This window comes from Camelus bactrianus, chromosome 13, assembly GCF_048773025.1.
Source record: "Camelus bactrianus isolate YW-2024 breed Bactrian camel chromosome 13, ASM4877302v1, whole genome shotgun sequence".
Classification (NCBI taxonomy): domain Eukaryota; kingdom Metazoa; phylum Chordata; class Mammalia; order Artiodactyla; family Camelidae; genus Camelus; species Camelus bactrianus.
This window is the reverse complement of record NC_133551.1, coordinates 31,385,043-31,400,686: the sequence shown is the minus strand read 5'-3', so window position 1 is coordinate 31,400,686 and position 15,644 is coordinate 31,385,043. Positions and strand designations below refer to the sequence as shown.

The 15,644-nt window shown below is 41.8% G+C and overlaps 1 protein-coding gene across 2 annotated transcripts in view; it reads right to left on the bottom strand.

Moving 5' to 3' along the window:
* Positions 1–15,644, bottom strand: part of JAK1 (Janus kinase 1) — a 210,434-nt gene that overhangs the window by 46,098 nt on the left and 148,692 nt on the right. For both annotated transcript variants that reach the window (XM_074376335.1, XM_074376334.1), the window contains exon 2: positions 2,358–2,439. In XM_074376335.1, coding sequence (XP_074232436.1) covers positions 2,358–2,363 — 6 coding nt within the window. In that variant the 5' untranslated portion in view covers positions 2,364–2,439. The remainder of the gene's footprint in view (positions 1–2,357; positions 2,440–15,644) is intronic.

Here is a 15,644-nt window from a genome sequence, read left to right as displayed (position 1 = left end):
AAATAAGACAAGGTGGTCATTCTACATGCTGAAAGTTCAAGTGGTGAAAGAGTGTTTTGAAAGCAAGCAAGCAGTATTGGATAAGTACCTCCCCCTGCGCCTTCCCTCCATGAAATACAAATGCATCAGAGCTTACAGCAGGTGAAACCGTGGAAAATAATCAATTATGTGCTCTGATTAATTAACTACAGTCAGACCATAGTCTCAAAAATCAGAGTAATTTTAGAAATGGCCTAAATTTAGTTCTTCTATTTGCGCACAAGTCGTAGTTGACAACGTGCCTCATTCTGAAACCACTTATGTTAACGTTATTAATACTCCTGGCTACCTCCACTGGAATTGTTTAACTTCTGAATAGACCTATTGGCACAAATCACATTGTCTTTTAATTTTCTATCTCCCACTGAAGGGCAAGCTCAGCATGGGCATTAAGCACTCATGACCTACCTTCACGTCCCCACAGCCTAGCCCAGGGCTGGCTCTGCAACACTGCCCACAGAATGACCACCAATTCATGTCCAGAAGCCACATGGAAGGGGTAATGAAAATTAATGAGTGGAGCCAGGTCCCTTCATCCACAGGCAGCCGGGACAATGGGCAGCGCCTCGTGGCACCAGAATGAGAGCAGGAAGCCTTACTTCAAAAAGATCAGAACCCACCAGTGAAAAGCTTGTAAATAAGCTACTCACATGAGTGCCCACAAAAGGGAGGGCAACTAGGATCACAGAGCCAACCTCAGCAAGGCCAGAGAGTGGGGGGAGCTTGGGAAAGCCCTACATGTTCTTTCTTCCCCTCACTCCAACACCAATGGCCTCAAACTACTTTCCCCAAGCCCGGGTTCCTACTGCCTGCCAGGCCAACCTTCACTTATCCCCCTAACGTCCCCATAGCATATCACATCCTCCAAAGGCTCCCCATTAATCTACAGACCAATCCCAACCTCCTCCGCTGTGCGGCCAGCTTGCCTCACTTGCCTCATCTCATCTGGTACCACTCCCAGCTTCTTACTTCACACTGAAACCCACAAAGCTGCCATCGTCTTGTTACCCAACCCCCAGGCCAATGCTGTTTTTCTCATTTTCCTGCTTTTGCTCATGCTTGATTCCTCTGCCAGGAGTGCCTTCCCACTTCATCCCTTTCGTGGAAAACTTCAATTTTCATTAGAACTCTGCTTGGACATTACTTCCTCCAGGAAGCCTCCTCTGAACCCCATATCACCCCCCGAGTTAGATGCCCTCTCTCAAACTCACCACAACGCACTAACCACACTGAATCATGACCATCTTATTCACGTATGTCTCTCACTCCCTCGTGCTGTGAGTTCCTTGAGGACAAGGGCTGTGCCGTTCATCTTTGTATCACCAGTACCTAGCACAGAGCTTGCAGAATGACCCAAGACAAGTCATAGGGGGTGGACGGCAGTCACAGTTCTTTCCACCAAGTTCAAGTGCTTGGTCTATTAGCCGCTCTGGTGAAGTGAAATACTTACCAGAAAGACACGAACCACATATGCCTCAATGCTACAAACTGAGGGGCATGTGATTTTACTTGTTTAATCTCCAAAATAAATCTGAAAATTGGAGTTTCCCAGAGACCAGGCTGAAAGACTAGCTCATAACTTACCTTGAGGTTCAGATCAACTGTCAAACAAGAAAGTTTTAAAACCCAACACTGAGCCTCCAACTCTGCCCCACAATGAAAAATAGGGATGAAAAACAAAGTAGCTAAAGTCAGCTTCATAATGTAAGAAAAACCTTTGTGCTTGAGCATCTACACAGACGTGGCAGGGGAAGAATTCAAAGATGGTGTTACACATTTTCACCCTAAAAAAAAAAATCAGGCAACTATATATAACTGTATGTGTACAGGATGTGTCACCATTTGAAACAGAAAACAAAAATATAATGTCCAACAGGAGAGGATTTACTAAACAGAAAGAGGAATATCAACAGAGGAATACTATGCAGCTGTTCAGGGGACATAAAGCTACTGGAACCGACACAGCAATGTATATGACATACTGCAAGGGGGGGAAAAGCATAATATGGATATTATGATCCTTTTGATTATGTGTATGTACAATCTGGAAAATCAGGCGTTAAATTGTTAACAGTGGTACATACCTAGGAGGGGTTACAGGGAACTTTGACTTTGTACTTCCTATACTTTTGTACTAGAGTTTGTTTTTTTTTTAAACAAGCACACTCAACATTCAGAATGGACAAAAATTAAAAGAACAATATTGAAAAATAAAGGATACAGTATAGGTAGTCCTACAAGTTTAAGATTAGTCTCATTATTCTTTATAAAAGCTATTTTCCTTTTTGTCTTTCTTCTAAATACACAAATGTACATACTTGCATTTATTCGGCTGTCCAATGTCCCCCAAAAGCAGACTGGATTTTCTTCTCTACTTTCCAACGCCTGTTCAGAGATGAGCTAAAGACAAAAAGATACATAAATAAATCAGCTGCAGAGGTAATTGCATCAGAAAATAAGAGGACACTTTCATTAAGGAAGCAGCTCAAACCATAAGTGGGCAGGAAAAAGCATTTAGGAGGAAGAAGGAAAAAAAGAAAAACAAACACTGATGAGGACACTGAGCGAACAGAGAGGCATCTTACGGTGTAAAAATCAAAGAAGATACTATTTTCATTGCTTCAAGAAAGGAAGCCAGGGACATTTGCTTCCTGGCATAGGGTGTCCTGTCCACTGGAAGTGAGGACTGTGTGCCTTTTCCATCAACAAACTCTCTCTCCTGAGGCTGTGAACAATAGTTTAGGACTCCAAAGATGTGCACTTTTATTTCCCATTTCCTTTAGAATTACCCTCCTCCAAAACCAGCCTACCCTAGACGTCATTTTAATGGCAAAGCAGCAGATGGTATGCGAAAGGAAGAGAGCCTGGGGACAAATCTGACCAATATGCTTTCAGTTCACCAACAGATTTAGAGCCATTTTTACTTGAAAACTTAAGGCAGCAATAAAGGCCCTTCCAACTCCAACCTCACCTCAAAATCTAATTCATACTAAACAAAAATACCAGCTTGGTTCTGCAGAATTAAAAATGCCTGGTCCCATTCTCACCACCAGCCAATACCACTATCACACACACACACACACAGCTCTGTGCTGTTTTAACAACTTTCCTTGGTGCTCCTCACAAATTCTGTCTTAAGAGTAGAATCAAACTATTTTTTGCAGATAAAGAACAACCATCCATAGTGATCTGTGAGTGGTTTCCAAGTGAACAGGTATTATTATCTCAGTTTTGTTGGTCATTCAACACATTTTATCAGAATCCAGCTTGAGAAAGAGCAAAGTCCCATGCATCACATGGCAGAAGCGGAGAGGGGCCTGAGGAGAGGGAGACGGGTTACCTCTGCGGTTACAAGGCCAGCGTCCCCAAAAGGCTTCACAGTTGAAGTGGGAGGTGGCACAAATGAAAGCGGAAAAGGAACACAAAAATCAGTGGACTGGGAGTGTCATGACATCACTTTCTATGCCTCCTGCTAACTCTGGTGACTAACACTGGAGGGGGCTGGTTTGGGAAGGCTTTCTGCAGTGGGTAAGACTTAGGTAAAAGTAGTAATAGGAGGCCAGGCAGGGGATACAAGTATGAATTTTGATGTGACTTGGCTATTTTGTCATGGAAAATTTCAACAAAATTCAAAGAACAAATCATTGCACTTTCAGCTCTAAAAATTTAATGTAAGCAATTGTTTTAATTATGTAAATAAATACCCTGCCCTGCATCAAAACAGCAATCTGAAACTAGCTACATGCTAATACTTTGCTTCAGCTCAGAACAGGGGTTCAAGTCCCACATTCAGGAGACTCACTCAGCAAGTATTTTTCAGCAGCTCATGCCAGAAGCTGAGCTATAACAGGAGGCCACAATGAAGAACAAGAGTAATATGGTCTGTACTCATGTGGAGCTTACAGTCCTTAGGACTAATAGAATCAAACAAACATGCACAGAAAGAAGTAACCATAAAGAACTTAAAATGCATGAAGGAAGAAAAGAGAGCACACAGTAAGAGGAATGTGATGCAGCATGGGACTCAAGAGGAAAGTAATATTGAGCTGAGATTTAACAGCTATCACAGGAGAACAAAGTCTGGATAAAGGATCAGCATGTGCAAAGGCCCTGCGGAGCAAAGGAGCTAGCCTGGTCTCTCCAGCTGCATAAATGGGGATATCCCTCCAGTGCCTTTTTACCCCTGGGTAAAGAACAGCACTTGCCCATTCACACTCACTAAGAGCAAGTCTGGGGCCTTGCTACCCGACGTTTCCCGCAGCACGCTGCCAAGGATGACCAAAAATCGACCAAATGGGCTCCACGTTTCAGAACGGTAAGAAGCTTGCCCCAGACAGCAAATGGACACAAACACAGAACCGTTTAGAGTAGGAAGAGACCTAAAATTCCACCTGCCTAGGCTCTTTAAGAAGGGCTACCACATAAATCTTTTTAAAACTCACAAAGCATTTTAACATGCACCGTCAGATCACGTGTTACTGAACACAGGCGTCATGGGGTTGCTCTGGGCCTCAGGCAAGTTTTGCGAATCAGACTAAAATCACTAGGATTCTATCAAAATCTGTAATCAAGAAGAGTCTGTTTTTTCCCTTATTCTTTCTCTTCTGCAAGCAACATTATATTGAAACCACATTGTACCTAATTTTCAAACTGACCTTCAGAATTACTGGACAGGATAATAAAACTACGGTATCAGTTTGTGACGCTTAGCCTAGAGGTTAAATTCTGAGAAATCAAGATCAGCAACAGAATTTCTTGACAATAGGCATTTACTATGATGTTTTTATAGGCTGATTCAATAACAACAAAATCCCTGCTCTCAGAAAATTGACATTGTAATGATAAAAGTTTTCAAACACCCACAAAGCACTTAAAAGGCATGCTAGGCACCATTCTAAGCACTTAAACCCAAGACTGGTGATCCATTTTATATGAAATGATGACTCATTCAGGATGACAAGTGTTCTTGGGTTCCACAGTGTTTGTGCAACGGCTTCATTCAAATAACGTTTCCTTCTAAATAAACTGAATATGCTCTAGCTACTTATTTTTAGAACAAGTAGGAAAAGAGTAAGACCAACTTGTAGATACTTTGGATAGTTCTGAGAAATCAATTCAAGTTTTTGCTCAAGATAACAACAAGAAAATTTTTAATGTTAGAAAAACTGACCAGTAGGAATCACACTACCCTTTAAAAATAACATGATTTACTGGGTTCCAGTCTTAACTCAAATGAACACACAGAAGCTCAGAAAATGGGGAAAATAAAAGTAATCAAAAGCTTTTCGATGATAGTGAATTTTTTCACTCTACTCATAAATTTTCAAGGACTTGAAAGAAAATGCCTTTCTTTCAGTAATAAAGGATTATTTTAGTGGCTCAATATTGCAGATGCTACTTTACATTTTAAACAATCAGGGAAATTTTGTAGATTCTTGAATTTTTTAGTTTATAAAAATCTTATGCAAGAGGCATGTATATCTGATACTTTCTGAATGAGGGAAAAATAAGAGAAACAAAACACAATTTTGTGAGTTTAAACAGGACTAACTGCAAAAGATGGGACAGCACAACTATTTCCTAAGATGCAAAATTCCAGAAATCTATGTCCAAAGATACTGAAAGCCTCTTAAATTTTCAAGAACATCTTTTGAAACACGGGTACCTACATAAGGGAAGAACATAAATTTTAAATTTGAATAGTGATCTACTAAAGATAGACCATATTAATATTCACAAATATGATGATCAGAATACGACTGCTTTTGGCCAAAGGCCACTGCCAGATCTGCATGGTTATAAAAAAAAAATAGACTGGATGATGGTTAAAATCAATGACTAGAATCAAAATAAAATGCTTCGGGTATTTACTCAAGAAAACATTACATTTATGGATGTCTTAAAGGAAATAAAGTTTTTGCTTTCTAAAGGAGAAAATATAAACAAAGATGGTGATGAATTAAGGTATGAACCCAGACAAAATGAAAAGGAAAATATGTTATTTAGAAAATGTCCTGAAATCAATGCCTTAAGAAATTTTAAGACTGATGATCTTAAACCTTAAAACTACCTCAGCAGGCACCAGTCTAAGACTGGTGAGGAAGCTTCATGCAACAATATGTACCCCAAGAGGGCAGGGGCTTCTGTCGTCTCTGCTCAGTGCTTTACCATACTAGGTGATCAATAAACAGTTAAATGGTTATGAAAGATGAAGGTAACAGAGCAAGCGACATTGCCCAAAGGAAATATCACTGTAATCCAGGCTGTGGGTTTTACTGCCTCTATACATGACCAGCAAGTGGACCTTGAGCAAATCATTTTAATCTGAGCCCATCCATTAACCTGAGAGGAAACATCCTGCCCTAAGGATCAAAGAGATCTTTTGAAAAGTCTTCCTTAAGCTCCTACAATGCCTTTTTCAAATGAGGCTGTTGATGTAAAAGATGTTAGTGCTAAAGCAATGTAGGCTTTGTGGCAGAGGACTGAAGTGCGCTGTCAAATTACTTAGAACAAAGAATTTGGATTCTGAGCAGAAGCCTGGTCATAAATCAAAGTTCCGTTTCTTAAACTTCAGATGAAACAGGAGAGCAGTCAGGAGTGTGAGCTGGAGTTATCCTGACCTGGGTTTGAATCCTTCCTTCCGACCAACTAGCTACTGTAATCTTAGGCAAGTTACTTAATATTCCTAAACCTCAACATTCTCAGCCCTGGGGGGGTGGGGTGGGAGAAGGGGGCAAGGGGGCGGGGTGGATAAATATAGCATTTATCTCTTAAGAGTTGTTAAGAGTTAAATGAGTTAATGTATATCAAGTGCCTAACACTGAGCAGCAGGCAGTAAGCATTCCTAGTTTGGCCGTAAATTTCTGTTAAACTGATTACAGCTTGAAGGAATGCAGTTCCAGTCAAGGAGAGGAAATTCTAATATAAACGAGCATCTGCAACATCTCATGCATGGAGCTCAGGTTCGCACTTAATTTTCATAGAAGGGCAGGAGAGGTTTTAGGCCAGTGAGTGGGAGTGCCAGAATTCAAACACGTGACTCCTGATTTCAAGGACCTGGCTCTTTCCACAGGGTGATAAAAATGGCTTTAAAGTGCCCCCCATCATCAACAACACTGTCTTCTCTGGCTTCTTAGCATTCCATAGTCTATCATCCACCTGGGACGACTGATCTCTTTCCAGGCCCTTCCCTCTAGACACTGAAAGAACTGTCATCCAAAAATTCATTCAAGTGCCCCCCACCCTGCCTGCATTGCAGCCCACAACTTACGCTGTGTTCTGGCACCACTAGGGTAGGGGTCGAAGGTGTAGGAAGGAAGTTCTGGTGGTCCTGGCGCAGGCCCACCCTGGTGGGCACAGAAATCCCTTTAGGCCTAACACACACACCAGGGAAAGCATCTCTGCTTCCCTCTCAGTCCCATCGCCCGGGGCTTTGCACCCACCAGAGCCTTGGAAGTGACTGTGTCTGTTGTTCCCAGTGCCCCGGGCTTTGCCGAAACCCGGGTAACTGTTCTGATGAAGGCATCACAAGATGCTATGCAAAGCTGATGGATTCCAGCCAAAAAGATGACATAAATACAAAATCTGCTATTTTTTCCTGTCAGCATGTTAGAAATATGGCTTTTCTATATGCCACTCCTGCCACGTGGAATAACTCACTTCTAACTATAGCAGCAATTCCAGGAATACTCCAGAACCGTAAGTGCTGCTTCATTTACAATAAACTTCTAGGGGTGATCCAACAATCAATGCCAACGCGGAGGTCTGGGGCTCTGTGCACTGCTCCCAGCGAGCCTGCTCTCCCCGAGGGGCTGCTTCGGGTCAAAGTAAGTACAGTGTTTTGCTTAATTAAAGTCAGTAAGTGTTTACCTAGAAGCCACACTGCATCAGGATGCGTTGCTATCCCTTTCCCAACCTTTGCTTCTTTTCCACTAATACATCTATAACTTCATTAAAGAGCCCAAATATAGGGGTCGAAATAAGGTGGCGGAAGTGGATACTCCAACCATGGAAGGTGGAGAGAATGACCTGTCTTCATCTTTCGTGCTTTCCAATCATTCATTACTAAAATACTTGCTAAGCACTTGTGCCATCACAATAAAACCTTGCATTTATATGGTGTTTTGTAGCTTTAAAAAAGGGCTTTCACATCTGTAACCACATTCAAGTCTCTCACCCGCCCTTCACAGATGAGAAGATTCAGCTTCAGACATTCCCACGCTCAGGTGGCCGGTAAGTGGCAAGACTGGGCTCAGACACATTTCTTAGCATCCAGCTTCAATGCCCTTTCAATGCACCACACCTCCTTGGGCAAGGCGTGGGGCTCTGGGTGAACCTAAAGAGGTACCACGCTTGAAATCTGAGCCTGCCACAATCTTACAGCCTACTAACAGCTGGCAAGATACACATTTACGCAGAACCTCAGGAAAGCGAACGTGGAGGAGCTGCTGCGAGACAGGCATCAGGAACCACAGGAGTCAAGAAAGGACTATGAAGTGATCAGGGAGAGTGGACTCGATGCCCAGCCTCAAGAAATAGAGAAGACTGAAAACAAAAGGAAGGGTGCAGCTGTTCTGGAAATGGGTGGGAGGAAGGAAAATCACAAGGATGGAAGTGCTGGGAGGACCATGCAGACCAAGATGGTCAGGCAGGAAAGCAGCAGACTGCATGGCAGGTGGGGAGGGTGGACCAAGGACACTGTGCATGCGCATGGGTCCCAGTTTCTGCCCGTAGGCAGTAAGAGAAGCTGCCAATCAGGAAGAGACCTGGGTTCTGTCAGGACCTGCCAGGTCTTAATCAGGCCTCTAAATCTCTCTGAGCTCAAACCCTGTGTAATAAAAAAAATGTATGAGATGACCCCTAAGGTTCCTTACAGAACAGAAGCAGTTAGAAGCCTTGGTCTGGAGTCACCCTACCTGGATCGGATCACAGCTCTAGTGTCTGTGCGACCTTAGACAAATTTTTCAACCTCTACTAGTTTCTGTTTCCTCTGGAATTAATACAGTATCTACTTTACAGGGCTGTTGTGAAGAATCAAGATTTCTCAAATCTCTTACTTTAAAATAAGTTGTGACTGGTTCACACTCAAAAAGCTCACAGTTCACTAGTTCATCAGTTTTCTGTTGAGTATACTCAAAGCTTTCAAAAAGTTAGATTTAAACAAAACAAAACCCAAAAGTCACAAAGCAAAGAAACGCTATCTTACAAATGTTTGAAACCATATTATGCTGCACCCCAACACAACTAATTCTTCATTAATTTGTATTTTCAAAATATCATCATGCAAAGACATAGAACCTCTTGCTGCTATGTCATTTGACAAAGCTTGAAGGTAACTATAAAACTTCAGGGAAAGTGCAGGAAACAACCCTGAGTCCTCCCCATCCCTTGTCAACTTTTACTAATTTTTTTGTATGTCTATCGTATATTCACCTACTCCCTCTCTGTTATGTACTAAGCTCTTTGGAGGCAGAAACCCATCTAACATGTTTCCTGTAATTCTTTAACCACTCAGGATTCTTGGAGGCAAACAACAGAAACAGCTCTGTTTACCTTAGGATGAAAATGAATTAAGGGAAAGATATAAGGACACAGGAACAGTCTGATAAGGACATCATTTTCCCATGGCCACCACTGGTCAACCAGCCATCACAACTGGATTCCTGGCTCTGCTGCTTCCACAAAAAGATCTCAAGCTGCCCCTACTTATTTGCATCATTCCCTCCAGACTCAATGTCTTGGAACAGAGGAATCCAAAAAGCTGAAACCTATTTCCCCCCCAGTCACACGTCTGTATCTCCTTCAGCTTCCATAGCAACAAATGAAGGTCATTCCAGAAATGAAGGCGCATGCTAGGCAATGCCAATGCATGTTAACTGCTGCCAAATGGCAATGTCCACTCCAGTCTAACCTTCAAAGGATCTCATCTACTGTCTCAAGATAAGAGAGGCTGGGGAAGAAAAATAAGAGGAAATCTCAAGAAAAATTTCCCTACATGGTTCCCTACACCTCTCCTCAACCAAGAAATTGTAATCAGTTTTTATGCTTAGATTTGGAACAGCCTGCCAATAGTCTCCAAGGCTGCACTGCAGGCAGAGCTCTGCAGAGATCTGTATTTGCAGAGTAACCCACTCGGTCTTCACCTAGGCAGCAGACTTGATCACCAGGTCAACACTGCTCCTGCAGAGCAGGAAGCCTCCTCTCACTCTCCTCCCTGCCTGTCCCAGTTGTCTCCAGCACCAGCCCAGAGGCCAGTAATGGTTCTACACCACGATCTGACATTCCAGGAACCTGTGCTGACAGCTATGCTTTGCAACAGCTTTTCAAACCTTTTTGACCATGACCCACAGTAAGAAATACATTTTATAGTATGTATATAACAAAAAATGAGTTTCACAAAGATATCCTTACTATGCACAATTCATTCTGATATTTTCTATTCTGTACTATTTTCTTCTATTTTTTATAACAGATTTTTAAATGCTAAACAACTTCACAGTCCACTAATGAATAATAAACCACAGTTTGAGAACAACTGGTTTAAAGGACACAAACAGATTACCAAAATAAAATTTACTCTGTATTCACTGTTCATATTCAATGCATATATCTTCCCCAGCTGAACATGAAACAGTGAAATGTATTTCATCGGGAATTCCTCTGACTGTCAGCTGCACTGAGACCCATTGTACACCGCCACACCCACAGTCTTCATTTCACAAACCAGTTTTTCTCCAAGAAAGCTCTTCAGTTGGTTACCTCCTAAATCCATATAATGGTGCCAGAGATCAGGAAAACATAAAAACGATATCTGCAAAGCATGGAATATTCATGTTTTAAATTCTGCCAATAATTACCCATGATTTATTCCCACAGTCCCCAGTCACTAACCTTACGATCACCTCTCCAGCTTTGCAGGAAACTAAAGAATTCAAAATCTGTTCTGTTTACTTCGTATCTGTGAACATTTTTCAATGTATTTCATGGAAATAACCTTTGTGAATGGAAGAACTCAGCATATGACCAGCAATGGGTATTTCTGGGGAAGGGGAAGCTTCTCAAGTTTTAGAGGTCTAGTTGGTAGACGGTATGTATCATGAATTTGGCTAAGAGTCTTCTGTAGCAACTTCATATTTTTCTACCAATGAGCTGAAAAAGGTGATCAAACACAGGTATTCCTTCTCAAGATGAAAGCTCACTTTATACTCTGCACATAAGGCAGAACTTCAATAAGACACTTTTGGGTACTTCTGAGGCAAAGTCCCAAGCAAGAATAACCCTTGTCTAATGAACACTTAAATATAACCAAACTGGCATCCACCGCACTGCACCAAAATATGTGGTGGCAGTGCTTGGTCTTCATTCATTCCGTTTAATTTTCCTGTTGGTATTTCTGGGGGAAGGGAGAACAACATAGACTCCAGCCATGGAGCTTCTTCTGCCTCTCCTTTCAAGGGAATAATAGTGCAGAAAGAGAGAAGGGGAGGATAATGTGCTAAGACCGCTTGGAGGTCAATACTGCGGTAGAGCGTTAATGACTAATTAGACTAACGGAAACATAAGCGTAACAACAACTAGAAGGAATAACTCATTTGCTCCTGGAAATCACCCATTAAGTAAAACAAACAGAAACTCTCTATGACAAGCCTGTGAAGCACAGCTTGGTAGGAACATAAAAGAATGCAAGGAAAGATACATCATCAAGGAGGAATGAGCGACCCAGTATGATGATAATCCACGACTGATTACCAAACGCAAGACACGCCCCAGCAAGGCAAAAGAGAAGGTGTGAGGTTGGAGCTGAGGTTCATCCAGTCCAGAAAAATTCAGAGAAAGCCAGCATGGCAGAGTTAAACATTCTGGTCAAGGAGATTGCCTTTCTGAGACTGCTTTCTCTTGAGCAAATAAGGATAATAATAATTATTTTACAGGATTGTTCTAAACTGAGAGAAAAAAAACTATGCAGGTCTAACAGAACACCAGGCCCATAGGAGGCAATACAACAGCACGACCTGTATGGAGCAGGTGGGATTTGCACTGAACCTTTAGGAACAAGGAAGATACACAAACAGGAAGACAACAGCAGCTGACTGAAGAGAACACTGCAAATAATGGAGATGTGAGGAAGCAACAAAAGAAGGAAAAGTGGGGTGTAAAACCCTTTGGAGATTGAACAAAAGGTTCGTGGGAACAGGAAGAAATGAGGAAAGGGAAAAAGCTAAGGTCAGTTTACAGTGGACCACAAACGCCTAAACAAGAAGTATGGATTTTCCTTTGAGGAGACAACCCTAGAGGAGAACTTAAATTCCCAGACCTACATGAATTCCTCAGAAACAAGGAAGTCCCCCTGCACATGAATATGTGTGCTACGTGGGGGTGGGGGAACTCAGGCACAAGGAGATGATGGGAACGGCATGGGAGCACTTGAAATTCAACTGTGAAAAATAATACTCTTCTTTAACACATTTTAAATGGATCAACTAGTCCTTGATGGATACACAGGCACCGTACACTAAGATTTCCCCATCCCCTTCCCCTACCCAGTGTGAACATCCCAGGACAATAAAAGGTAACTGAGCAGGGTCCCAAATGTTGCTACTGGTAGGTGCTAATTTGAATACTCATGTGGGGGACCCATACTCTAACCCACCTTACTGTACACACAGGACTCCCACAAAGAAGTTTTTTTTTCTTCAAAAAAAATAAAATGAGAAGCTAGAGGTTTTCTTCTGCGAACTACACTGTGAATGAGTCAGAAAAAACTTTCCCAAAGCTTTGGCCTCCTGGCTGAAGAGCCAGCCCCGCCAGGACATTCACAAACAGCACTGGGGGATGAACACTGGCTGTTGATTCATCGTCCCCTGCAGTGCAGTCTCAGCGGGGAGTTCACAGGGATACCTAGGGAGTCACTCTGAATTATTTTTGTAACATTTCGTCCTTGGGAAAACAGGACACAGAGACAAAAATAGGAGGTCAGGAGGTCATCTATTACTCAGTAGAGTTGTTTATGCAGCCTGTTTCCCTTTTATCTAGATTCAATGTTCTGGATAATTGATAGACACAAGGTACGCATGTTTCCAGGGATCTAAATATGGCAGAATTCACAAAAGTCATGTTGAATGGAAATGCATCTGCCTTTGATGATTCAGAAGGCCGTAGTAGACCTCAGACCTTAGGATCGTGATTTGGACTGATTTTCATTTCACACAACTATGAGGAGGGGAACTAGGGGGAGAGGGGGAATCCAGTTAGTGGAATTTGCATCAACAAGTTCCCTTGTACTATCATCCATTTAAACAGTCTCCATGCGCTTACATGAATGTTTTATCAGCCATGGAGTTCTCCGACGTGTCTCCAGCCAGGTGTTCCCTGAACATCTCTGTCTTGGCCAAAAGAATTGTTTGTTCGGTGCATTACACCTGTACACAGAGCTAACAAGCACCAGAAGCGCAGCACAAACCAGGTCCTCAGATGTCACATCTCACGGATCCCACACTGCACCAAAATACACATTAATGAAATAGCCTCTGCCTTTTTAGCCTCTATTCAAATGAATGCAAGAAAGCAGAGTTGGTTTAATTGTTCATATCCATTAACTAATCAAGATCAATGCAAAATCAATGAACACAAAATCAACAAATACTATCCTATACTTTTTACAGCTTACAAAGCACGTTCAATACATGATCTCCAGTAATCCTCACAATAATTTTTTTAACATTTTTTGTTGATTTATAATCATTTTACAATGTTGTGTCAAATTCAGTGTAGAGCACAATTTTTCAGTTATACATGAACATATATATTCACCATAAGATCTTGTGTATATTTCCCTGTGCTTTACAATATAATCTTGTTTATCTATTCTACAATTTTAAATCACAATAATTTTAATTATCATTCCTCTTATTTTAATCATAAGCAAACTAAGGCTTAGAGATACTAAGTGACTTGTGAAAGGTCATATGTATTTATTAACTGGGACTCAAATCTAAGTCATCAGGAGGCAAAGGAAACAGAAACAACTGAAGAAAAAAATGACAAATGATCATGGTGAAAAGGTCAAATTCCACTAACAGTCAAAATAACAGGATGTCAGTTTTCTACCTATCTAATCAGTAAAGGTGGTATAATTGTCTTTGTCGATACAATCCTGATTAGTTAAAAGTATAAATTACTGTCATCTTCAAACTATAAGTTCTTTAGGGCTGGGACCGGGGGTTCAGGAGAGCTGACTCCTAGTCCACTAGTTAAGCTATCATATCAATACATCTCTCTGTTTGCTGTAATTTTAAAACAGTTCAAGAGTTACTAACAACCCAAAGCAATTAAGAGATGTGACAAGGCAAAATATAATTATTTATTAGTAAGTGACAGAGGTATTGGAAATGCTGTGACTTCAAAGGAGAAAGACATCACTGGCACACAGAATGATTCCAAAGGCTTCGTAAGTCAGAGATTTGGACAGGTAAAGAGGAGAGGTGACTTCCATTCCAGGTGAAGATAAAGGTGTGATCAAAGGCAGCAGGGAGAAAAGCAGCAAGCCTACCTAGTAAGGTGACTTGAGCATATTCAGGAAGCGAAGCAGGAAACAAGACGGAGGAGGCAGACTAGGGTCAGAGATGGAAGAGGTGATGGCGCAGTGGACAGTGGTCCTGGGAGTCACTGCTCACGCCCCCAACTGGTGAATAAGCCCCAATCATTCTAACTCCTTTGTCTCCATCTACTTCTCTCCATCATCCCATGATTTCTCTCTCAAATTAGTGCAACTGTCTCCTGAAAAGTTGCTGTCTTTCTTCTCATCTGCCTCTATTCCAGTCTCCATAGTGCAGCCTATCTTTAAACTGCAAATCTGAAAGTCTTATGCTTTCTCTTAAAATCCTTTATTTTCTACTTTCTCAGAAAAGATGGCCTTCAAAAGCTACTTGTGATCTCACCTCCCATGGCTTATCACTATTTCTACCCTAAACTCCAATGTATTATCTGCAATTCCTGGAATCCAGGAGACCCTTGTCCTCCAAGCCTTTGTCATTCCCACTCATTCTTCAGTTCACAGCTCAGAAATCGTATCTGTCACCCAGGCTTCCCTGATTTGAGCGACCTGCCAAGTTGGGACATCAGGAGCAGCCTGTGCATACCTTCACAGCAGCACTTACAATCCTGCTCTGTGACTGCCTGTAGAACTGTGTCTTCTCCACTGTCTTTGAGCCCCACGAGGACAGGAACCGTAGCTATTATCTGGCTACAGGGAGCACCCAACAACAGTGCCTAGGGTACAGCAGATATTCAATCAATGCTCGTGGAAGGAACAGATGCTTAAACATCTCCTTTTCCAGGGTGCCTTCCCTGACCATCCCCACATCTCTCTAGAAGTACCCACCTAACCCATGTGAATACTAGATACTAGTTTGCAATTAAGAGATTGAGAAACTTTATATTAAATGTGTAGTTAGAGGCCTTACTGAATTGTGCAAAACTTTGTAACCTTATATTTTTTAGTATCTTCCCCCACCTGAGATTTCTCAGTGTGTTGGGAGTTGCCTAGGTGAAATGACAGTCTAAGCTGATGTATCAACCAATTCAATTGGGCCAGGAAGTGAAAAAAA